This window comes from Heliangelus exortis, chromosome 17 (assembly GCF_036169615.1).
Source record: "Heliangelus exortis chromosome 17, bHelExo1.hap1, whole genome shotgun sequence".
NCBI classification, from domain to species: Eukaryota; Metazoa; Chordata; class Aves; order Apodiformes; family Trochilidae; genus Heliangelus; species Heliangelus exortis.
In genome coordinates, this window is record NC_092438.1 from 8,987,558 (window position 1) to 9,014,052 (window position 26,495).

The window sequence follows — 26,495 nt, forward strand, 5'->3', positions numbered from 1 at the left end:
TAATTGGAAGTGACTATTTGCATAAGAAGAGGGAATCAAACATGTGGTTCTGAATTTCTGTTCTGGGGTTTGCCTTCTCAGTACAGCAATTTGCTGGGTAGCACAGAAAGTTTCAAGGCTTTTTCCAGATGAAATTTCTCCTCTGCTAGACAGATGGCTCAAGAAACTAGACACACACACCAAAAAAAATTTCTGGCTCCAGGTCCCCTTGCAACTGTCACAATCCAGCTTTGACAATCATCACTTTTAACTTAACATACAGCAAACCATAATGATGAAAAATAAAGAAAAGAGAGGGAGAGGAAGGAAGAGACAGAGAAGAGATGTCTCAGCCAATTTATTTCTGGGAGATATGAAGGCCTCACAAAAAGGACTAGAAATGAGGGCACAGAACACTGAAAAAAAAAAAAAAAGCAAAACAAAGGACAAAATCATCATACAAATTTTGTGGAATAACTAAAAGGAACACAAGTACTTTTCACATCACAAGATGAGCTGTAACAGAGTAAGAAAGAGTCCTATCACAGCTGTATGTATGAAATAGACATTTTTTTCTTTATTCTAGACTTAGGAACTTTCTGAAGATCCAAAAGACAAAGATGTTTTAATGTCCCTACTTCTGTATTCAGAAGAGAATGCTTGCAGCTCAAAGGCCACAGTTTGCTAGCTCTGAATAAGAAAGGATGTATTATAATTGCAAACATAAAATTTAAGCTCCTTTCACACATAAGGAGATGGACAATTTGAGAGAGCAGGATGGATCGCTAAGAGAATTCTCCCACATAATAATTCTCTTATTAATTCAGCTGAGTTTAACAAGTGACCCTTATTCAGTCCTCAAAAGCCCACATCAGAACGTCCCTAGAAATAAATCTCCAGCCTCAATACTCCTGATTTAGAAGGTGAGGCTAAAAGACTTCATCCAAGAAATGGACTTATTTGTCATAGCTGGTTCAAAGTTTACAAACTCAAAAAAAAGGAATAATAACAGATATTGTCCTTGGATGCAGTTTTTAGCTGTGCCTGATCTTTGTGACTCACCAATATATCTGGTATAAAAGAAATCAGTATTTCCAGACCCTAGGAGCAAAACTACTCTCATTACAGTATTAGAGTTGAGAATCTGTACCTAAGAGATGTGAAGTCCCACAGGAATCAACAGGACAAAACCTGTGCCACTGTCAGACCAGAAGTTCTGCTGCAGGGTAGGAAGATTAAAACTTATATTAAGTTTAGTAAAAAGGCCTATGATCAACTAGAACTATTTGTACAGTTTTCCAAACAGCTTTTGGATTGTGCTCTCCCCTTTTTTCATTTACCTTCATTCTCATAACTAAGCTCTGACTCTGCTGCAGCCTGCATATTTTGCAAAGAGAAGCAGAGGGACTGCAATACTTCCTCCAGGTCCTCTCCAGGTACTCAGCAGGAATGATGAGACACCACTAAGATCATCTGCATCCGTGGCTCCTCCCAGTATGAATGCAACATCAAGATAAAAACACAGAGAGAAACCTAATGGAGAGTTGTGGTTAAGGATGGTAAGGAGTTAGGAAGGAGTGGGATGAAAGAAAGAGAAGGGATAGAACACACACAGGGGGAGCAAGGTGGATTTGTGACTGGGGAGGAAGATCTGGTGTGTTACAGGTGTTGCAAAATTCTGTCTGAGACAGAAAGAAACAGAGAGAGGATGACACTGGGTGACACTGGTTTTGTTTGGTGGGGTTTTCTTTTGTTTGTTTGCTGTTGTTGCTGGTTTTGGGGTGGTTTTTTTTGGTCTAAGTAGGAGTCTGAGAATTGAAAGGAAGCTGTACAAGTATATAAGTCTTATATTTTGGGATGCATCCCCAAACCTATAAATACTCAAAACATGCATATGTACATGAATGAGACAGGAAAGCTCTAAGTGTGTGCCAGGACAATCCAGTGGAGAGGAAAAACCATTGTGTGTGCAAAACTATATTTGCAGGGCAGCAATGTGCATCGGGTACAAGAGAAAATGGATGGAGCAGGAAGTGGGTGTGCACGTGAGAAGCTAGAGGACAAATGGGAAAGGGGAACACAAGATAGAAAAGGAACTGAAAGAGAGGAAGGAGAGAAAGACTAAGAACGTGGGGGAGGATGTACAGTCTCCTGTACAGGCAAGAAAGAGAAGGTGGAGAAAAAGGAAAGGAACGAACACGGAACACTTGTTGCACAGAGAATGTGCTTGAGGAAAAACAGGCATAAAAATGATGATGAAAAATACATTAAGAGATATATTAGGGTTGAGAAAACAAAGAAAGTCAGAAGACCCCACTTAAAAAAAAAAAAAATTAAGACAAAGGTTTAATTAGTTAACAGAAAGCATAAATCCCCAGCAAATTGATGTAAAGAAAATGCTGGGGCACAACACACTAAGAGTAGAACCACAGATTCCCCGGAGATCAGTGCTGATGATCAGTCCTTCCATTTCCTCCCTCTAGACTTCCATTCTAACTCTCTTTGTCAGTTCACACCCTGTGTAAGGACATGTTTGCACCTCCAGCTGCAGCCTGTTCACCTCCCTGAACACTCAGGTACAGGAACCCGGGTGTGCAAAGTACAATGAGACCTGTTGAGGGCAAGGAAGGAACAAACACAACCATTTTCAGAGAAACATACTCTTGAAAATGAACAGAAAAAAAGGTGAAAGTGGAACTTGTAGTGGTTAGAGTCAAGTGCTGTCCTAGGCAGCAGCGAGGTGGAGCTGATTTGACAGCTGCTCTCCTTACCTTGGGTGCTCATGAGTGACCGGGCTGCCTTTCTGCAGCTGCTGCACGCTGAAACTCTCTACGTCGCCTCCATGTCAGGGTCTCTCCAGGAGCCTTGGAGAGGTTACTGTGGGCTCCAGCTGTTGAAAAAGAAAGGAAACACAAAACACCCGCTGCCCCCTCAAGTGCTAAAAGTTTAAGGAGAATCAGGAATGAAGGAAACAAGTGCAAGTGGTGAGCAAAGGGCATCAAGTAAGAAAAAGTGTGTCAGAGGCTGGGAGGGGCGGAGAAGGAAAATGCAAAGATCTGACAGGAAACCAGACTATAAATCTGCTTAGGGTTTCAGAAAAACCCACATTTCTGCTCCCTGGTGATACAGGCTGTTTGCAAATGACTCTGCATACAGGTGATGGCAGAGCCCAGAAGTACCACCGTAAGTAAAAGGAGAGGCACTATTGCCCCTTCCCCAGGAAGAAGAGGGGGCAGAGCCAGCAGCAATGACTGCCTCAGACATGGGAAGCAGGCATCCTGCACTGCCTGAGATCTGGGACACTTTTAGTGCCTGTTTCCCTTAGACAAAAGGGGCCATGCTGGATGCCAAACCTTCTGACTGCCTCTCCGACCACAAACCAGCAGCCCTGGCTTCTCAGTGCACACCCTGGCTAGAAAGCAAGCAGGGAAGAAAAGGGAAAGAAAAGTCTGAACAAAACTATTTCAACAGCAGCAGTTCCAGGAAGGAGGAGTTCTGGTTTTCCCAAAGTTTCAAAGTCTTTTCTAAAAAACCATCTATTTTATTAACTGCTGCTTTAACTCTTTTCTTTCATGCAAGCATTAGGTTATTTTGCAGTTGAAATTCCAAACTATATTTTTTCCAAAGGGAGTCTCTGCTGATGTAAAGAAGTTTCAGTCTCTTGTATTGCTTTAATGTTGGACTCCAGGCTTAAGGCCACATATGCAAACCCAGCCTCTGGGGGGTCTCACTGAGGACATTTATCTGCCAGTCTACTTGTAAGAATCTTCCTCCCCAGGCAAGCCAAGGAAAGCAAAGCCAGTCAATCCTCTCCCTTACTGCTCTCCCAGGATTAGGAGTCACCAGCACTGTTAGAAATGTCCTTCAGTGCTGCTGCCCTCTTGCTCCAAGTCCCAGCTAGCTGGATAATTTTGTGCTGGTTTTTGTTCTACTACTGTCTATCCCACTTCCAAGGGAGAAATAAGGCATGGATCCTGCTCTACTCCCAGTTGCTCCCTAGGCTTTACCCTTCCCACTTCATGAACACACACAAATGAAGCCGCCCAGGAGTCATTGTTAGGTCCTGGATACCTGGGAATCATTGGAAAGATGCCCTGAGGGAAGAATTTCATGCAACTGTGATGTGTCTATGCAATATATACAATGGCTGGAAGAAAACATCTGTGTATGGATATGTTTTTATCTCATGAAACTAACAGGAAAAAAAAAAACAACACAAAACCCAGAAACATAGGTGACCAATGACAAACAGTTTAGGAACGGGGGGAATAAAAAAGCATGTTGGCAGCAGTGGAGTGAGAGAATGAAAAAGGGAAAAAAATTGTTAGACAATAAAGGAGAACACAAAAGATGGAAAGTAAGTATAAAAGTATAATGGAAAAAATATCAAAGGATACAACAGTGTCAAAGGATACAGAATGGAGTAAGTGAGAAGATAAAGTGAAAAGAAGAAACATAAGTGTCAGTGCAACAACATTCAAAAACATCAAACTTAAAACCTGAACCCTGTGAAAATAAGCAGGGAGCAGAATATATTCTAGGCAGCCAAACATGTGGGAAAAGCTCTGCCTGAAGTTTCTCTTATCATTACAATCATTGCTGTAATTTCATGCTTGCATCTGTACCTGGAATGCTGAGAGACCAAGTTTAGCCATAAGAACAATACGGGAAAGGATTCCAGCTCTCTAAATCAAGAGCTCAGGAAAGCAGGAATTTCTTTGTCCACAGAGCAAGAGCAGGACATGCTGTGCCTCTACTTATTTTTCCAGTAGGGACTGGACTGGTTTATACCTCTTATATTGTGCATCTTTACCAGAGTTCCCCTTTGAACAACCTTCCAAGCTGCACGTGACAAGGTGCAGGAAAGTTTCCATCCTTGAGCAGCCAAAAATATAGGCAGGTGACAGCTCCATGGGTGAGATTCTGCAGTTTCTGACTGGGGAAAAGCCAGTGTTACTTTGGAGAAACACTGTGAAACAAAGCTGTAAGAATTGTGCCCTACAATTATGCCCTCAAAACTAAGATGCCATTTCTGAGCCAAGCTTTCTGCTGCTTTCACAGAGGAAGCTGATTTGTGCACGCAACCTTGGAACCACTTTAAGTACAACCAGAGAAATAACTCTGCTGGCAGGAGGCTTTGTGGCTTCACTTCGATTGAAAAACCACAGATCCTCCACACACACTTTCTAACCTGAAAGGCAAAATGTCAACACTGACCAAGTCTCATTAAAGGTTTCTCCTTCTATCCTTAATTTCTTCAGCAATAGGATAAGAGACACTAGATTATAAAGCTGTCCTTTGCAGCTAAGCAAGGTGTTAGATATCAATTGTTCCTATTTCTGCTTTTGTTTTTCTTAATGTTGTAACTACAAAGAGCTTTTAAAAATACAGAAGTTTTTAAAAAGAGCCTACATTTCCCTGAGCCTAAAGTGATGCCCTAGAGAGTAAGAAATAATCTGTTGGAGCCTGAGCAGATTTAAGGAATCTGTCACTGAAACTCAAAGGACCAAAAATTCTTCTCATCATCAGGACTTCAGTGGCAAACCAAGATTAACTGATGGGGATCCAGTCATCAATCACAAATCCACATGTAACGGAGTATCAGCTTTACTTTCTAAGAATTTCCAATCTTAATCCCAGTTTTTGCTTTTAAAAAATTCTCTCAAGCTATAAAAATGTTATGGTTGAGGCTGCAGTTCCTTGAGGCTGCCAGAATAAAGTGATGTGTTTCACACTATGTCAGGGCAGAAAATAATTAAGTTCTGTTAAGCAACCAGAAAATTCAAGAAAATCCAGATGTTCCACCTAAAGTACAGGTACATGGCAAAAATCTGGGGTTTCCTGAATGAAATGCAGGGTCTAGGACCTTGACTGGTAAAGTTACCTATTTCTCTGAGAGCAGCAAAGTGGAGACATATACAAAGCTGGAAATTAAAATGACATCTGAAATAAGCATTGGAAACAAGGTATTGAGAAACCAAAAAATCATCTCTCTTAAACAGTCTTCTTTCATTAAACCAGGATACAGGAAAGGAACTCTCCTTCCCTGAAAGTCACCTGGCAGGACACACCTATATGGGATATTTGCTGTCTCCTCTCCCAAAGATACTTCAGAAGAGGAGAGCATGTTTAGTTCCTTCCAATTGCTTTAATTCCTCATGATCTGAGCTCTGGTGGCAAAACCTCAATAACAAGTGCATCCTAAACCCTTTGATGGTGCTGTACACCTTCCCTTCCTCCAACCTTTTACTTTGATATCCTTGCATAGAAAGCCATCCAGACTCCAAGGTCATTCAGTTATTTTATTAGGGGAATCACACAGCAGAGACTTGCAATCTTAGAAATTCCTCCATGCCATTTCTGGCCCCCTAAGTATTTTGCTCATGGTGACATTCATACCATAACATTGTATTTGGAGTCTATGGGGAAAACTTCTTTTTCTGTCAGTCCCACAGGAATTATGTAAAACATGTTTCTCCACTGGAAAGCTCTCCCAGTACCCCATGACTTCTTACAGAATGTCTTTTCACTGAGCTCATTCATCCCCACTCGGGAGACCAAGCCATAACTCAGAGATGAGAATGGTTGCAGACTGAAGAGCTGGAAACAACATCAGCATTTGGAAGCTGAGAAACACTGAACTGCCCAGCTCCTAATCTGCTGTTCTTTTTCTTCTATTCCTTTCTTCTCCCAGGAGAGGCATTCCAGCCCATGAGGAGAATGCCCCTTGACTCCTCATGAGTCTAACAGTCCTGAAAATCCCTGGATACCAGAAAGGCATTTCACAAACTAGTGATTTGAGAGTTAATATATTGCATTTCTCCTGGGTGCCTGAGCACAGTAGCGTCGTATATATTGTTAACACAACCCCCCCAACTCTTGAGTGAAAGAAACAGAAGTATTAAATATTTTCCACATTTTCCATATTTTATAGTATCAACCTTGCTCAACTATCCTTAGAGACTATCATTCTTACTTATATATGCCCACAATTTATCATTTTTCTCCGGAGATCTGACTTACTGAACAGAACTATTTCCCTGTTCAATTCAGCAGCCTGTGGATAAGCAGCTGTTAGTGTTCATCTGCCTTTTCTAGGCATTAACATAAAAAATGCCCCTTGATCTTAAAAAGCGACACACAGCAGGGTTGCTTTAACACCTCTGGGGGTAATGGTTTAAATCCAGCAGGGAAATGTTCTCATCTATAGGTTTATGATACACATTTAAACAGTGTTTCAATTGCCTGGACTATGAAATAAGATGACAGGCAAACATATATCAGAGGGAAACAGATAGTATAAAATTCTCTCTTTTGTTTGACAGTGTTGGGGCTTTCGTATTTTTGCACAAAATGTTCATTTCTGTCGAGTTTGACAATATTATGGGACTTATCTGCCTGTGTCAGCTGCTAGCTTTTTCACCTTCCTTTTTATGGAAAAGCTAGGTTCAAATCCATTCCACTGTTGCAGGAGCTGAGATCCCAACCTGCATCACAGTGAATAGTGTCTTGCCAAAAATCTGCCCTCCATGGAAGCAAAGAACCCAGATCTGTTCTGCCTCATCTTGGGGCCCAAGGGAAGGAAGCTCCAGACTCTGTGCAGCTCTTTCCAGAAAAGTCAGAGTTGATTTAGTGATTACTCCAATCATTCTCTTTTCATTACATATGTATTTTTTCATCAAGACCACAGCTCAGGTCCTTATGGTCTCAATTACATGTCCATAGGGCTTCAAATCCAAGGATCTTCAAACTTCCCAGACAAATAGATCAGTTTCACAGTAGCTAATGAGCTAGGCATTCAGATTCATAATTGACAGATGAAATGAAGTAATAGGGAAAAAAGAAAGGAATACCTATTCCCCCTGAAAAGTGATAACACCACATTTTTTTCATATAAAAATTCTTAAGAGTATTTAAAAAAACTGATAAAAGTCGAAAAATCAAGTGTCATGAAAACTTGGAGTTCGGTTTCATTTTTGCAATAGCAGCATTTTCAGGCTGTGAAGGATTTAACATATCTGGGATCTAATGGATAACCTATCAAACTTGAAATTTAGTAGATACAGGGAGAGGCAAATTACTTCTTGATTGTTTTGAATTGGGAAGTTTCTTGTCTTCTTTATAGGTCAATGTCTATACTAATTAAGAATGTATGCATATTTTAATAGAGACAAATTGAAAACAACTGCAGAGTTTTAATGGCATGTATTTAACATTTTCTCCCTTTTCATTCTGTAGAACCTCTTTAAAAGGTCAGAAGGAGGATAATTTCTAAGTTCTGCTAAGTACTGTGCTCAGAGAGACCATGTGTCTCACAGAAAAAAATATTAGGGCTAATTAGTCATATAAATGATGCAATATATAAACCAACAGTTATATATTAATCCACATAGTTGGGGTGGTAAGGAGACATTTTCCATAGCTTAAATATACAGTGAAGGTAGGAGAGACCTGGAACTTAAGGACCTTTTAACTTCCATTACAGGTCTTATGAAGACATCCTCTGTGATTCAGATATCTAAGAGTGCTTCATTTTCTCCATCTATAAAGAGAACCACGACATCTTTGAACCTGCAAGTGTTACATAAATGAGATGTCAGAAGATGAAACCCCTCATCAGCATCTCATAAGTAAATGTTATAAACTCAAAAATGATTATATTGAGTCAAATCAACCATCCATCACTGCCAGAGAACAGCAACTGTATCTTCCCAAAGCTGGAAGTTGAACTCATCCTAAAGGGAACACACCTCTGGCAGAGAGATCATTGCAGGAATATGAGTTGGTTCATTACAGAGAAGATATGGATAAGGTTTTGAAACAGGAATTTGCAAAAGGAACTTGATCTAAGTCAGTAATTTGATGGAAAAATTATCCAAGACTAGAGGTCAGGCTGAGCTATTACCATGTTGTTATGCCTTATTTCTCCTTATTGTTTCCTTTAAATAGAAAAATATTTGAGCCAGCATCACATGCACAGATATTCTGCCAAACCAGCAATGGTAATTATTGAAAGCAGAGGTTTCAGAAGCAGGTTATAAACATCTGATGTGTTCCAGGCAAGAGACACTGAAGCAGGAGCAGGGAAGCACTGGAAAAGAGGGCAGAAGCAGCAAGTAGTGGAGAATTCTTGAGTGTTTTTTAAGTCTGTTAGAATGAACTGGACTGCACAGCTTACAGCACAGCCCTGAGCTTATAGAAATCTTCATGTTATACTTGATCAGTAGATGTGATTTCTCTCAGACTTGTGATTTACAAATTATTTTTTCATCTTTGGCTGTATTTGTTCTTCTAAGCTCTCATGTTCATTTTGCTTTTAACTGTGTAGCTCCCAAGGGAAGGACACTAAGCATTCTTCTAGAAGAACTCTTAAAATACATATAAATAGTGCTCATATATCACTGAAGATTTTACATATGTGAGATTAAACATAGCCATAAAATTATATGACTGCTATTTATTGATCCATAAATGAATACCTGGGTTTGAATTTTTAATACTTGTCTTTGAAACAATGGTATGGGTTTCTGGAAGCTATGTTTTCTCACTGCAAGGCAACTCTGTGTTAGAATGTTAAATACTTTTACACTATATAGAGGAGTTTCATTTCACTTCATTCCAAAACTCATATACCCACACACATTACAGACCATAAACTCTGTAATAAACAGTAATTCACTTGTCATTCATGGAGTTACTTCTCATTCACTTGATGCAATAGAAGGCAGATAACACATATCAAAATAAGTAATGGAAATGAAATAAATTTAAGCATATATAGATTGAGTCTAGGTCTAAATTGCCACAGCTGTAATAATTTCTTAAATTTATTGCATTAATAGCTAATGATCTCTACTAAAACTGAATTCTGATTTTATGAGCAATTGCACCAGCTGCCTGGTTCAATGTGTAAATTACTTGATTCTTGTGTAAAATACACAAGAGTTGAGCTTCCTGACCCCCTCTCATGCACAGAAGTGTGTCTGTTGTGCTTTGTATGTAGGGGGGAAGGAATGTAAAGATGGACACAGTCATTTCATACAGGAGAAGAATCTAAAAAAATTTTGGTCTGAAATTTTATATCATTGGACAATCCAAAAAGTTTTGGAAAAAACAAAGAAACAATATTGTTATTTTCTGAAAATACATTGAGTTATGAATTTACCCTATTTTACCTCACCAAAATATGAAAAACTGCTTAGAAACTTTTAGGCTTAAAGCTTCCAGTGAGTAAAACCTGTACATTTTAAGAAACCACAGTGACTCCTTTATTGGACTGTCTGTGAGACAAAGAAGCAATAATCTTAAGAGTGTTGACATAAGGAGGGATTCACCATTTAATATTAGGATTTAGAGAATTATATATTCCCCCTGCAACTACTTCATCAAATTCTTATCCTTACATGATGAAACAAGCTATATTTATCATGGGTCTGTTGAGCTCTTTCTCCACTGCAATATAATTGAGGAATTTATCTGTTACTCCCACTAATCCTGAAGATTTATCCACAATGAAACAGTTCTTTCTCAAGATATAGCACCATAAAGTCTTTTACTAATTCCATACCTGTTGTTAGAGAATTGCCTTCCTTTCTTCTGAGTAGAAGCCATGCAAGTCTTATACTGCAGCTTGTTGTAGCTCTCTGCTCATGAAAAATGAATGTGTACACGGGATTATCTTTGCTTTCACTGTATTTAACAGCTCTCTAATAGGTAATACAAGGGGGTTTAGCATCATCCACTTAACAAACATGGTGGAAAACTTCCTTCAAGAAAGGTCAGTAATCCATTTCTAGCTGTGCTGGCTGCCCAGGGAAAAAGCCAAGAGCTGAGAAATAGTTTGGCTTGGGTCTTGAGAGACATACTGATAAGAGGTTGTCATGAAGGCTGAGAGCTGAGGTACTCAGAAAATTATCAGTCTTACACTAACACATTAGGGAATTGGTTTCCTAGGAAGTGTTCTCTGAATCTCTGTCCTATTCTGTTCTTACAGAGCCTGACTTGGGTGATGGCAAGGTGTCAGATCCATATAAACTGTCAGAAGGAGGAGTTGAAACAGAGAACGTGATTTTTTTCTGGCTGTTAGGTTTAGAAATTGTCTTTTTGTATAAAAAATATTTTAGTAATAATATGTTCTTTAATTAAGTACATGTTATTTGCAATGTGGGATTGAGTTCAAAAGTAGGTAAATAAAAATGGAAAAAAATCTGGGTGCCTGAGGGATTTAACCTCTCTGTTTTCATGCTTGTTATCAGAGGTTGGAGTCCAGCAGAGCTTAAGCACCTCAGGTCCAACTTCAGGAAGCACAAAGCTACAGAAAAACATGAACACCCTCATGTTCTTTGTTCTTTGACCACGTGCAGGCAAGAGTAGTGGGAAGGGTAAACCAGGAAGGAAACAAAAAAGCTTGCAGTTCTAACAGGCTGGAAATGTTTTCACTAATGCTGTCTTCAGTTCCACCTGCCAGAGATGTGAGTAAGACAGATGGCAGAATTGTAAAACCAACTACTCCACAAACCCTGTGCAGGCATCAGGAGATGCCCTTTCTTTAGACTTCTGAGACCAACAGTGGTTTGGCTTTGTCCAGCAAGGTTTTTCTGGTCATCTCTTTAATGTGTGATTGGTCTTCTTGAACTTTTGCAACTTGGACTTATTATTCCTTGGAGGATGTCTATGCATTTTTTAAAATGGAGAAGAATCAGTAATGGTGCAAGTATCAATATGCAGTTGACAGGGGAGATTTTGTACTTATTTCTTGAAACAGCGCAGGGGCTAGGCTGAATTTCTGGTGTCCTTATAAGATACAGCACAACTTGATCCTAATCAAGATCCAAACTTTTTCCATTTGGGAAATTACTGTGGATGCCTTAGGTGTAAGAAACAAAACAAGTCTGGTAGTAAGCAAGTAGGAAAGAAGCCAGAAGAAGGATTAAGATGATGATACAACAATTTCAGCAGAGGCTTTCACTTTGCTGAGTCTGGTCTAAACTGACAGCCCCGCTGGAAGCTAAAACTCAAGTGTTCAGAGGACTGGAGCAGGAGAGCTCACTTTTATTTTTTGCTGAGTTGAAAAGCGTCACTTTTCATTTTGCTTTTATAGTTGCTGGAGACCATTACTGCTCACCCCATATTGGCTTTCTCTGCCCTGGAGAAAGTAAATGACATCTGAGAATGCAGTAACTGTGTGGTTTATTGGCCCATTATGTGGTACCCCCACAGAACTGCTGCAGGCTTATCTGTAACGTTTTAGCTTTACATCAGTTGAATGTAAAGCTAAATTAGGGTACCAGTGAGAGCTATGCTTGTTTATATAAATCTCAACATTTTTACAATAGGGAAAAAGGAACCCAATGACTGCTATGGCAAGCCTAGAGGAAAGTGTGATCATCAAGGGAGACCTTGTAGGAACACTGTCCTTGAAGAGAGGGGAGATGATAGGGAGAGGTATCAGGATATGTAGTGGAATGTACACATGCCAGAGATGCTGGGAAAATCTTATTTCTGGAGTGAGTCACATACACCCTTCTTAGCTGAATTCAGAATATCTGCATATGATGTAAGAGGGTAGAGGTAACGTGGTAAGGAAAGCTTCTTTCTGGCATGACCCTGAGAGAAGAGGAAGGGGCACTACAAAAAGCCAACTGCTTCTTTTTGGTTGCAGAATTTAGATTAACTCACTGAGAAACTTTCAATGGAGGAGACACCGTAGGGTACGAGAGCACCCCTCTGATTTTTCAATGAATACTCACCATTCCTGTGGAAAGGAAAAGGAGGAAGAGGAGGCAGCACCCAGGCAAGCTGCAGGGATGATTAGAAGCGAAGGGAAATTAATTCTGTCACAGTGCAAAGGACAGCAAAAGAAAATAAGCATTGCCTGTAGGTTCAGTGAGTGGGCTGCAAAGTCAGAGATTGTAGGATCGATGCACAAACACAACCTGGTGCTCTGCACCTACCTGGGACTGAGGTAGCTGGCAATGCTCTTGAAAATAATGCACTCCTGTAGTTACAAAAGAAGGCTAAAACAAGATTAGTGTTCTGGATCTCAACTCTGCAAAGTCTCATGTAGGTTCTTTCCATACTATGCACAGTCCTAGTGAAGTATCAGCACATAAAAATAGGGCCTTTAATAAGTCTCTGCAGGATCAGGATAAAGGTTTATACTTTAAATCCCATGTTAACCCAGGAAGGTGGCTTCATGAGAAAGACATTTGAATAAAATAGCCTGCAAAGCATATTTCATAAATTCTAAGATCCTAGAACCTTTACAAGCTGCACTATTCATTGACACTTCTTGCCTTCCTCAGAATCATCAGACCTTAACATGATTACTGCAGCAAAGGGCTGCAAGCACTATTGAGAAGTAAAACTTGTACACACATATAAATTCCAGATTAAATTTTACTATTTTTGAATAGCATCTCCATATTTATATGGATAGATCTGATATCATAAGGTCGTAAAAAGAAAACACTTATTTATCTGGATTATTTCCAGTGTTAAATGTAGGAACAGTGGGAAACAGCAAGGAAAAAGCAGGAGAGAAAGAACATACACCATAAATAGCCGTGCAAGTCCAGCATTTCATCCAAGCCAGGGTAAGACATTAACCACTTCATTATCTGTGCAATAACAGATGCAAGGGAAAGAAAAGGTTTTTTTCACATGAAAGGTAAAAATAAGCCTCCTTCCATGGTGTGCTTGTATGACTTTTCACTGCCTTAGGCAAGTTGTATCAACCTCCCACACACCAGGTATTTTCCTTTACCTCTACATGGTTGCAGAGCAGGTCATCTCACACATTAGCTTTTTGTTCAGATAGCTAGTGACTTCAAACATACAGAAAATACTAAAAATAAAACCCAAAATTTTAAATGGAATGGATTTAGAGTTTACAAACTCAGGAGCTAGCAGATTCAGAATCAAAAGTGAAATTTCAGCTCTGGGTGAAATGAAAGGTGGATTAAAATACACCTCAGATCATCTGTTTTGTATTTACTATAGATTAAACTACTATATTTGCCTCTTTTTGAGATTCTCCCTCCCCTCAAAAAACAAATAAACAAAACTAACACCTGTCCTGATTTTTTCCTGGTTCCTGAATGAAAAGAGACAATTCCATTCCTTAGTTCCCATGCCAAAACATAGGAAAGAGATTTGGGGCTATTTATGTAACTTTGCCACCACTTATTTTTTTCCCAAAGCCAATTTAAGAGAGCAGGCAACGATCTGAAAACATGAAACCAGAGAACGCACACACTTTGCAGTTTCAAATTTCTTATTCCCATACATGCCCACTCACTCGGGGTGTTTGCTGTCTCTGTTTACTCATCCCAAAAACCAGCAGTGCAACTCTCTCAGCTGCTTTGCTGTTCCTTGGTTCTGCCATCTGCTCGTGTGACTCTGATTTATCCAGCCACTGAGGGAGCTTCATCCTTGGGGCTGGGAGGGCTGGCAGCAGCTCTCCTTCCTTTCCTCGGAACATTTCCATAACCCCCAGCACAAGGGGGTTTGCACCTATTGTGCCAATTCCATCTGCCAGGGTGAACAGTAAGAAAACATCCACGTTGCAGCCTGTGAGTGCAGTTGTTACCAAACTACAAGCAAACTGAAGGAAATAGTGTGTCCCTGTTCCCCTCTGCAGTGGTCACTCCCTGCTGTACCAAAAGGGTGAGCCAGCAGTACTCTGGGCTGCTATTTCACAGACTTCATTACTTTTACAAAATATGTTGCAGCACATTTACCAATGCACTGTGAAGTACTATAAATAATTAAAACTAAACCATTCGTGTCAGAAATAAATGAACAAAGCCCATTTTGCGATGCAGCATCCCTGATTTATTTTTATTGCATTCATTCAGAGCATTTGTCAATTCAACAAAACCCAGCAGTCCACAGAGAATGGGTCTTCAAAATGCTCGTGGATGCCAGTGAGGTTGGGTGGTTTTTTTTTTAGGTTCATAAAGGAACAGATTACTTTCAGTCAATGGAAGTTATATGGAATTCACAAAATTAACAAGCAACTGCTTCTGGATTTCACACGCTGTGTTTTCCAGGGGTATGCTTCTCTGAACACCTATTTTTGAGAACCTTATCTGCATTTTACATTTGCACAGGAGTACAAAATATGCAGAATCACACTCCAGTTAGAAACAACTTTAAATACAATTATAGGTAATATCTCCACCTTGAGAGACTGACAATGTCTTGGCTGCTCCCTGACTTCCAGGGTGCCTGTTCGTAAACACCATAAACAGTGATTCTTCTTCAAGTTTTGGGTTTATGTGAGTTTCTTTTGGGGGTCCAGGTTATGATAGTTGCTATCAGAAATTCTTCCCTTATTGCTGTTGCTACTGTCAGTATCACCAATATATTTCATAACAAAGCTGTGATCAAACACAGGAGAGGAGAAATAAGGGCCTCAGAACTCCTGCTATCAGTATAAAGCCATGCTGTCAAAACCCCTGCTTTTTCTGCTTAATCTCATTTTAAAAAATACTTTAGGTAAAGGCATATGGAAACCTGTAGCCAAATTCCTATATTGAACACTTCTACTCCTTAAAAAGTGTTTTTTAATAATAAGCTTTAATTAAGTCATACTATTCCAATATTAATTATCCTGCAAATTTTTGCAATTGCTGCAGACTTATCTTTAGTAAAATTTCATAGGTTTATTGATTGTATGTCAATATTTTAATCACAGCTTCATAAATGGAGGATTTTAAATCTTTTCCAAAGCTTCTGTGAGTTTCTCTGGGCTAATTTTTCTTACTCTTTAGAGATGAAATATATTCTTAGAAGTTAAAATGGATGTGAACAGGCAAAAAAGAAAAGGCTTTTCTTTTATTGTTTTATTCTGTACTATTTCACCCTGCTCTGCTCCATTCCTGTGCTTTTCACAACACTGAAAGTGAAGAGGTTTGTTGATCTAAGTCACTGCACTTTTCTTGTGGTTTTCTTATTAATGAAAGTGAAGCATGCCCTTACCTGCATTCCAAGTGCACCACAGAAATCAGTGGATTTTATCTTGCTACCTGATCACAGCAAAAGCATCTACAAACCTGAAAAATATGCAAAATTAGGTACCATACCTTTTTTAATCTGAAAACAACTTTCTATCACACGTGATGTTTCTTGGCACGAACAGCTTCTTGACACCTGGGCAAATTCACAATTACAAGTGCGCTGCTCCCCAGAGTGAATATTTGCACATGTAGCCCTACAATCAGCAAAGTGTACTCAATCTTGCACAAAAAGGACTCGAAAAAGAATTTATTCCTTGCTGACATGAGCATAATGCTCCACAGTCAGTGGGGCTTTCCTGCTCTGCAATGGGGTGCTTTATGCAAAGAGCTCCAAAGCAATGAGTGTTTGCCAAGTTAAGATGTAAGATGACTGGAGGAAGCAGATCATCTGCTCTAATTCATAATGAGAGAGAAACTTCTGCATAGCCTCCATTGTGAAACTCTTCATGGAAGAGCAGCTGAGCTCACTTGAATCCCTCAGTGGGAAATGCCCGAGCTCACAGCTCCACAGGCAGGACTTGATACAGCTCTCTCTAACACCAGAAATAAATTTCCCTGGAGTTCAGTAGGATAGCAACGTGCATTTACTGAACATGGAGTCTGGCTTCTCCCAGAAGGTACCACAATCAAGGTATGAACTTAGGTACATCGTTATTATTCTGCTTCAATCATCTTTATGCATGAACTGGATTTTATTTTTTTTTTCTAAGCCATTTTTTAATACAATAGACAGTACAGAAACTGGGGAGCTAATACAATCACTGCTGCTGCGTCCTGAATGTTTATCTGGGTGAAAATGTAAAAATGTCAGAATGCATGAAGTATATCAGAAGTACCACTAGGCCTGTTTGGTATGCAAAAGAGCATATTATTAAAAAAATATTTACTCCATATTATATTTCTTCTACTACACTTTCAGTACTCAACAGCTAGGTTTTTTAAATAAAATTCTGATTTTTAGATATTTCTAAATAATGAAAACTAAAGAATTAATGACTCCAATCCAAACTGAGAGGTAAATATGCACAACAACCTTAACCTGAGCAAGATACCTAAGTTTTTAAACAAATTTGAGCAGTGACCTTCCAGCTCCTACCAGAGAAACAGCTCCGAGACCTATTTTAGGCTGACTACTTCTGCAGAGACTGAAATCTTCTCACAGGACCCATGTTTCAAAAAATGCTGCTCAGGTTTAACCCCAAATGCCCCTTATAATTGGTATCACTTATATTCTACTTAACACAGAATTGTCATCAGAGAGAAGCAGATACAGAAGGATCTGCTGTGGTCACTTGACTCCTCTCAATATTTTAAACGTGTGAACTTTGTCAGGGATTGCAGTTCAATTTTGGTCTTGGGAAAACATAGTTATGTTACTGGAATTAATAATGCAACAACACTTGAACAAGTAACAAATAAAAAGAAGAATAGGTGACTCTCCATCCTCAGCCAGAGACTCAGCTTCACCAGCAAACAGGCAGAGCATCAGGACATGTATTATACCAGGGCTCAGCTGAAGCACAGCTCCAATCCCATTTGCTAAGACTGGAAGGGAGAGATCCATGGATAAGAGCAACTGGAGGTGGTAGATTGGCTACCTGGAGGTGGGGGATTGGCTACCTGGAGGTGGGGGATTGGCTCCCTAGTACCTGACTGCCCAGTTCCACTGAGACTTTGCTCTCTGAGATGCCTCAGCCACTAAAGCACCAAGCAGCAGTGGATGAAGACAGCTGCCATCACATCGATGTCACAAGGCATCACCAGCTCCTCATTATTGAAGAAACACTGTTTAAATCACCCTCTTTTTCTATTAAAACATTAACAAAAATCTCCATTAAGTAATCTGCATTTCACAAATGATAGTGACCTAGGCCTTCTGCTGCTAGAAGCAGCACTTGCTTTAGGGCAATGGGCTCTTAACAGCCATCAGTTTACAGCAAATGAACATTTATCTGTTTTTTTCTATTTTATTGTATTGTATTTCTGTAATGGTGCTTGAAATTAACATTTTACTCTGTTTTTTTCACTCTTTTTTTGATCATTAATATAGTAAATTACACCAGCAAAATGAGCACAACAGTTTCATCTGTGTCCTAAAAACCTATTAAGTGTCTGACTAGAAACTGTGTAGCATTTTGAGGTTGACTGTCTTATTTCTGAGGTCAGATTTGGATCTATTGACCTAAGCCACACTGATTCCAGCTCAAATATTCACCAGAAGAATCCTATAAAGTTAAAAGCATAAAAGTGAAAGAGGAAAAAAAAAAGCCCAGCCACATGGTTACATAATCAAAGCTAAAATAATCCTTAACTAGTGAAAGTGTTTCAGTGACATCCCCAGGCTCTCTGCCTGTGAGGCCCCTATTGTGTTCTTCAGATTTTAGAAAAACCTCATAAGCTAAGGTATTCACCAAGCTGCTGGATATAATTTATCTTGCTTTAATTTATTAGAATGTGTCTCTGTATCACTGCTCTTATTTTAACAAAGAGGTTTTTAAACTGGTAAAACTAAATGTACATTTAATTTATTTCACCTGGTAAAGAATCCTTGAGAAAATCGATTCCCATTTACAAAGGCATCCCAGCAGGTTGGAAGTCCCATTACTGCAGTATTGTACCTTTTACCTCCAGGTTTATGTGACATATGGTGTAATTTCTTCTCAATGATTCTATTACTTTTGGAAAACTGTTAGAACATAATTATAAATGTAACCTGAAAATGACAAAACCTGGGAAAATCAGCGTTAGAGCTGATCACTGTCAATTGTGGTTATACACCTGATTATCCACACAACCATTTTCATATTTTTGCCATCATCACCAAGCAATTAGACTTTGCCAACAGCATACTCAGCAATAGAACTATTCCTAAACTACTAAGGCATTAAATGTTTCCATGCTGCTGCTTTTCTATTTAATCAGAAATGCCCACCAAAAAAAATATTTTTTTTCTGAGTGGATAGGTAATTTCTTAATCAAATGGCACTACTGAAATGGTAGTGGGTAGTCTAGTGCTAAACCACTGAAAGATTTAAAAGTCTACTGTTCTGAAAAGTATGTTGATCTTAAAACATGCACTTCATCATCACAAGTTGCTGGGAATCAACTCAATTTTTAAAGCCTTCACTTTGGCTCTTTGGTATAACAGAAGTTACACGTGACTGGTTGTCAGTGTACATGGGAAGACTTGAAAAACTTGCGTTGGGTTTTCCTACTCATAGGGAGATGCTGAAACTGCTCCTTGGAACCACAGGACTGATAAATATCACATTAACACATTTAGATGGCAGCAATTATTCTAATTGACATCTGCATATGCAGTTTCCTCCCGAGGTGATGTACTCAAAAGCTGCAAGGTTCCATCTCACCCTTCTGTACATAAAGTCCTCTCTCACTGCTTGTTTCAAGGAGTGTGATTTTGTGGGTTTTATTTTATTTTTTCAGTTTTCTGTTACAAAATCTGTAGCTCTTTCAGGAACTGCTGAAATGCATAATTTACTATATTTAATTCGACAATCCTTCTGTCTTACTCGAGGATAGATGGTGCTTACTAAAGTAATGTCTGAGCAGATGTGATCAAGTTCTTAAATTAAATCCTTAAATCCCATTTCCTTTAGTAGGAATGTAATGAAACTCTGATCTGATGGGGTGTGATGTTTACTTTAAAATAATATCTGAAAGCAGAAGAGAAAAACACCACATATCTAAGCACTTTCATTTTCTGAACTGCAAGAGAACCCAGAAGTGAAAAGAGGAGGAAGACAAAAGTTTGTGCTTCTTAAGAATACCCACAATGACCAAAGGAAAAAAAGAATGTAGATAAGATTTCCTAATGTGGGAGTAAAGTTTTCTCTTACTTACCCACAGAATTAATATGCAGACTACACAATAGAAACCCCTATGTTCAGTATAAACATTTTTAATTTGCTGGATCAAAGCAATTGAACTCTAGAACAGGAAATCACAGGCAAGCCAGCGACAGCAGCCATTCCAATCCATGGATAATAATCTACCCATGTGACAGGAGGCATTCAATTTTTATAACCTAAACCTATGTCAGGTTAGTGGGATCAGAAAATAGAGGGCAGTTGCTCCTAACTCTCCTTTGCTGCACATTTGTTACAAGGTTTTAACCTCCAGCAACTCTGGGATTTGAAAGGAGGAGGTATCTCCCTTACACTATATATCCCCTACATCCCACATTGGACTAAGAGTAAATTCCAGCCAGCCATTAACTGTGTGTAAATCAATAAAAAACAAACAAACAAAAATAAATCCCAGAGGCCACACATATAAGATCAGAATTTCCAACCACTTGTCTGATATATAGACTCTCTCTACTAACTCTAAGTTGAAGCCTGTTATCAGCCCTCAAGCAGTGAACCAGGGATGCCACACAGCCACTTCTCTTTATCCTTATCTTCATCACCACTTCCCCTCTGCCACTTCAACATGGTACAGAAAAAGCAACAATCAGGATCAATCACTATTTGCATACTAATTTTTTAATGTTCTCTCTATTCTACAATTCAGTAGTTTTGCTCATTATTTGAATATCATGGGCTTGATTGGTGCACCCACACTTGTTTTACAAACAGACTTCTTGTCTTCGTGTATCTTTATCTGTTGTTAATAATGGCTAAAGATGCACAACATGCACAGCTACAGCAGGTAAAATACAAACCACACAGAAACAAGCAAGGTGTTTGTGTGTTTGCATGTGTACACACAAAGAACAAATAGCAGAGAAAGAAGCAGTTCTACAGCCTCTCTTTTTGAAAGACTGACTGTGTTGCAACACAGGACAAGATGATGCAGTACCTGTACTGCACAGACCTGCAGAAAGGTTTAATAATGCAGACACATTATGCCCAGGAGCAATAACACCGAGAGGAACAGTTCCATCAGACTACTACAGGTTGTAATGAACATGCAGATGAGTTACACAATGCTGACCTCTTCCAAATATAGCATAAGAAAATGGTTTTTTTCTATCTCTTTGAACAGTTATGAACTGTTATGAACAGTTCAGACTTTTTGTGAGCAGTCACAGAGTTTTGAAAATTGATGTTCTTGTGACATGGTGGTGGTGATAGAATCTGTGGAACAATGCCATGGCATAAGCCACAGAAATCCATCACTGAAATAAAGCCTCCTTCTTATCATGCTAATAAAAAAAAAAGTGAGACACAAATATTAGAAATGCATATGTTCAAACCAAGCAGCTCTTAACCCTGAGCTGTGGGCAGGCAGCTCCTGTGTTGTTGCAGAGCTGGTGCTGAGGTTTCTCTGCACGGCCATGCCTGATCCCAGGTCCTCAGCACACACAGCCAGTGCTGCTGGGAGTTCACCTCTTAGAACAGGCACAATTAATCCCTGATTGCAGAACACTTACACAGGAAAGAGAGTTGGTTCTCTCCATGTAACATTCTTCATCCCAATATCAGTAATATCTCCTTTGGCAGGAAAAAAAAAAAGGCTATCACCTGTCATATATCTTTTAGCACTGAGTTACCTTCATACTGCTAGAGAACTGCTCAGGGGTTGCTGAAAATAATTAGAGCATTATTGAGTAGTGAAATTCATATAGCATAAATAATTTTTCCCCTAATATCTGGATCTTTGGGATCTTACTTTCTCCTAGGCAGAAAGCAAACCCAGTGTTCTCAGCCATGCTGTTCACTAACACAGGGAAGTTGTCACTTTGTGACAATTACTATTCACTAGAAAGCTCTTTTTCTGTGGCTAGAATATTCAGCATGTTTTTAACACCTGGGCTCTTTCATACATGGACATTTTTAACACATGGACATGAGCCCATGTCATGTCCTGCTGACCATATGCAGGGAGAGAGGCCCACAGGAAAAGTTTGGGAAGCAAAGGTGCAGAATTGCAAAGAGCCATTTAAATAAAATGCAAGGGGCTGGGGGAGGGCAAGAGCTCATTACATGAACTTCCCCCCTGCTGTCATCCCAGGTTGTGTAAATATTAACTATGTGAACTGAAATAATGGCACGATTGTCTGAGAGGATGACAAGTGACAGCTAAGAACTGGGTCAGGATCACTCACTATTTGCATACTAATTTGTTAATGTTCTCTCTTTTCTTATACAAATAGAGCAAAAAAGTTAACATTTCTCACTTGTAGAATAAAAAGCTTCAAATGCTATTCACACAATGGCTTATGGGGCATTTTTAGAAAACCTGTTTAGTCCACAGGAGCTCTTCTAAAACTCCTTAACCACTATGGAAAACTCAAATCCCAGTTTCACCAAATCTGCTAACACTAAGCAGTACTTTCACCTTTCCAGTAAACCAATGTGCTCAGCAACGTGTTCCTGGCTCCAGAGCACTTGTTCCTATCTCACTCCTAAAGTGTTTCTTCTGAACTCTTACATTTTTCATTACATTTTGAGACTGATGTTTGGAGCTTGCCTCTTATTAAAACCATAGGCCCTCTGTCAACACACCAAAATCCAAACACATGGCACTTGGGCAGAGTCCCTCTTTGGTCATCATTAAAAGAGAACTTGAATTCCACCCTGGTTCTGTGTGTGGCAGATTTATGACAGAAATCACAAGAATCATTCATCTTTTTCAAGTTTATAGTATACTTCACTGCTGAACCATCACCTCTCTTAGAGAGGCTTCTTGCAGTAAGGAAATTGAAGGGAGGAGCAGCTAGATGGAAACTTTTATCATTTGGACACTGTTCTTCTCCTTATTGATTCTTGCCTTAGTTCAGCCTGTACCCCCTGAGCTACAATAACACTGCTTTTTTCTAATGAAGGCAAAAACATCAGAGAGACTCTGAATGGTGAATTAGTAAAACCACTGCTTTCTAGACCTATTTCTTCTAGTATTTTAATATTTCAAAGAATTCCTGCTAAATGTTTTAAGAGCTTTAAATTAGTAGCTGTAACCTGATCATAAATTAAAAATCTTCCCTTACCAATGAAAAGCAATGCCAAGTTATTTGCATACTTATTGTTTGTTTACATTTCCCATCAAGATATTCCCTGGAAACAGCTTCTTATTGCCAAAAGATTCTGACAATAGAATACAACATCCATACTAACTACTCTTGTATCATACTCTCATCAAGCAACTGCAATACCTCTCATTTCTTGTCATGCACAAACATCCACACAAACCCACGAATTTTTAAATGTCAATAAATATCCCAAATCCATAGAAACAGAGCACCTAATTCTCACATCAGAATGCAGATAGGCAACAATGTGTGCACAATCATACCCAAAAGGAATTTCAGATGAAGTAAAATCTTAAATTACAAGCTCTGACCAAAAGCAGAAATCACAGTAACTCAAGCTTCTCTCTCCAGACAAAATGGAAACTCAGAGTCATAATCATGCATATATGCCAAGACAGATAATTATATATATAAATAAATAAATTTATTACAGTAGCATTACAAGTCACATTGGGGTGCCACCCCATTGCTCTAGGTATTGTATGGTGATACAGTACAAAATAGCTGTTTAAATCTAATCCAGAAGAAAGCTAAAGGGATCTTGGTATAAGGGAAAAAGAAAAAAAAAAAGTGCATCCACAGTGACTTTCCTGATTATGGATGACCTCTTCCCCTGGATTATTAAACAAATTTAAAGCTTTTGAACTACTTCATCATTCCAGTGAAAATGGGTGCTCCAATACACTTCCTTTGATTGTATTAGGAATCATCCCCAGACCAACAGTCAGCAACACATTGCATCCCTTAGATGTCATTTCTGCAGCTCATTCCCTTATTAATGACAACTAGGAACAAATTCCAGCTAGACCAAAGTATCACAAACCAAAAGATGTGAGATACCATGAAGATGTCAGCCAAAAACTCTACTTTCATCTTGGTGCTGCTTTGCTTAGAGAATAAAAAATCCACGTGGTTTTGAAGTGCCAGTGGTCTGTATATTATTCTGTATTAATTTCTCAGTTTCTTTGCCTCAGAAATTGTGCTACTCAAATTCCACAAACTTTAGAAGTACTGAACTCTACATAACACTCCTATGTAATCCCAAGGATGCATTTTTCTATGGTTTATGTAACACCTATGGCACAGCCATACCAACCCCAAACCTTCTACCTGGGGAAAATATAAATAATCAAGTTATTCTTGGTTTATTTGGCTTTTTTTTTAACAAACAAGCAAACAAATACCAACAGCTTTTTTTCTAAATACTTGGAGATCCTCACAAGTATATGTCCATCTAATTCACATTGGTGTCACTGAAAGCTGTGCACTTGAGATTGCAACTAATGCACTAACAAAATCCGTGCAAGTAGTGCAGGGTTTCTGGAGACATCATGTTACTAATGCCCTAAAAAGAAAGGTACTGCAGAAAGTTCATTGTATTCCAGGTGACAGAATACTTACAAAGTGTTATCTCCAAATAGCATTTTATTGCATTCTCCCTGCTTAATTTCTTATAAATAAGAAGATGTGGGATTTATCAGTTGTACTTTGGGTTTCACACACAATTCCATGGCATGCCCTGCCAAACCCATAGCCCAAGTGTGCCACCTAATGGCCCTGGAGTCAAGAATGCTTTTCTACTATTGATTTTTCAAATCAAAGCTAAAGAAAGAATAGCTTCATTGGTTGACATGGAGTTTTATTATTATTTTTCTAAGGGCCTATCCACTAAATTTCACTGGTAATTCTGAAGGTCTCATGAAATAATTCCTTTAAGTCACTTCAAAATTTTCAGGTACCGAAGCATTTGTATGTGACTCTGACTGAGGTTAAGGAATTCTGTGTAGCTTTAACCTCAGAATCAAACCCTCAGAGGTTCCAAGCTGCCCCAGAAGTTTGATATCCTGGTTGCCTCTGCTTAATCCAAGTCTGACTGCTAAAAGATGACAATTGCAAATGAAGTTATGGTGAGTGACAGCAATAAGTGGCAGTGGCAGTAACACGAGGCAGGCTCAATTCAGTTGCTATCATCTGCTCAACAATAGAGTCTTAGAGTCAAGATCTGTGTGTGCACTAAGAAAAAAACATGGACAGAGGAGTTGTGCTATAAAATAAATGTCACAGAAACATACACAAAGGAACTTACTTGTCAAACAAATTTCCTAAAAATACTATATTAAAAAAAAATCCTATGAAGGAATAAAAAAAGATAAATACAGATGTACTTTATATAACATTTAATTTTGGGAAGCATAGCTACTTTATAATAATTTATAAAAGTAAATACTACAAATGTGGTGTAGGAGATATGGGTTAAGGAAAGGGGTTACTTACATGGTTACATACTCAAACTGAACAATAGGAAGGAGTTCTGGGATTAAGCTTTAAACTGAAATTTAGAATCTCTTGCTGTCAGTTCCCGTTTTCTACCACTTGAAAAGAAGATTCAGAAAATACTTGTATTTGAACTGGATTAATGATTTATTATAAACACAGTATGCCAGCAAATGAGCAACGGATAGAAAATACTCTTTGACATTCAATTATTTTTACATGTACTCAGTGCTTCCTTTTCATTATCATCAATTAATGATGTAAAATCTAAATCTTGCCAGGTACAAAACTGTATGTCAACAGAGTATTTACATTATTTACTTGGAAACAGCTCAGAGTAATTCCCTTTTTCTTTCCAAAAATGCCTGGGTTCTTTCTTTCCAAGAACTACTTCACCACTTCACTACTTGGTTAATATAAAATCTTCCTTACCACAAGATTTCTTTCTCTTTATCTAATCCTAACAGCAGTAACATTACAATTCTATCCATTTTAGGGAGATGTAATGTTACAGAATATCTCCATGATCCATAACTGTGGTGCTTTTGGAGGAACAGTTACTGAAAAAGTGTCCTGACTACATCAGAGGCACAAGCAGAGCAAGAAGGAAAAGCTTTTGCATGTGCTCTCCACAGACTGCCATGAGCTCAGATGCCATAGAACCCCATTCATTAAGAACAGTGTTAAGTAAAAAGTCCAAATCCCACCTATTCTAATGTACATATTGTACATCCCAGTGTATATGTTATACATGTATGCCCATGCACACACATTAAAGTCTAGTGCCACTCTACATACTTCAGAACTCTTGCAGATTCCAGGGTGGGGGAGGAAAAAAAAAATTTAAAAAAATCACTCTATATGTAACACCACCCTTCCACCTATTTTGAAATCTCCCTGGTGAAGAAAAAGGTGCTTGGATTTCAGATACTATGACCTTGCTGTGTTTATTCTGAAGTTCTGTAAAGAGTTGATATTGTTACAATTAGAGAGTTCAGAAAGCTTGAGCCTGAAAAAAAAATAATCTTATTTACAAGAGTATTTAGAAATATTTGTTTAAAGAAGCCTGTTCACCTAGCAACTGGTAAACTATGCCAGCCTTTCTGAGATTTCAGACTCCAGTGGAAAGGGCTACTGAAGGAATACATATAGGAAATTATCAAAATGGTGATTTTAGAATGCATTTATATCCATCAGCCCAAGCATGTTATTCCCAAAGGAATTTC

General features: G+C 38.8%; 1 protein-coding gene and 1 long non-coding RNA gene across 8 annotated transcripts in view; one reads left to right on the forward strand and one right to left on the reverse strand.

The window, feature by feature from the left end:
- Nucleotides 1-26,495, reverse strand: part of CARD11 (caspase recruitment domain family member 11) — a 103,266-nt gene that overhangs the window by 40,396 nt on the left and 36,375 nt on the right. For 2 of the 7 annotated variants that reach the window (XM_071760478.1, XM_071760476.1), the window contains 3 exons: nt 15,964-16,029; nt 2,751-2,869; nt 1,320-1,467 (listed from right to left, as the gene is read on the reverse strand). In XM_071760478.1, coding sequence (XP_071616579.1) covers nt 1,320-1,362 — 43 coding nt within the window. In that variant the 5' untranslated portion in view covers nt 1,363-1,467; nt 2,751-2,869; nt 15,964-16,029. Of the gene's footprint in view, nt 1-1,319; nt 1,468-2,750; nt 3,039-12,932; nt 12,952-15,963; nt 16,030-26,495 lie in introns of those variants that run through there. The other 5 variants (XM_071760477.1, XM_071760480.1, XM_071760485.1 and 2 more) reach the window with 5 other exon arrangements.
- LOC139803881 (uncharacterized) overlaps nt 16,230-26,495 on the forward strand; it is a 30,132-nt gene continuing 19,866 nt past the window's right edge. Inside the window, exon 1 of the long non-coding RNA XR_011729194.1 lies at nt 16,230-16,632. This is a non-coding gene — a long non-coding RNA (uncharacterized lncRNA). The remainder of the gene's footprint in view (nt 16,633-26,495) is intronic.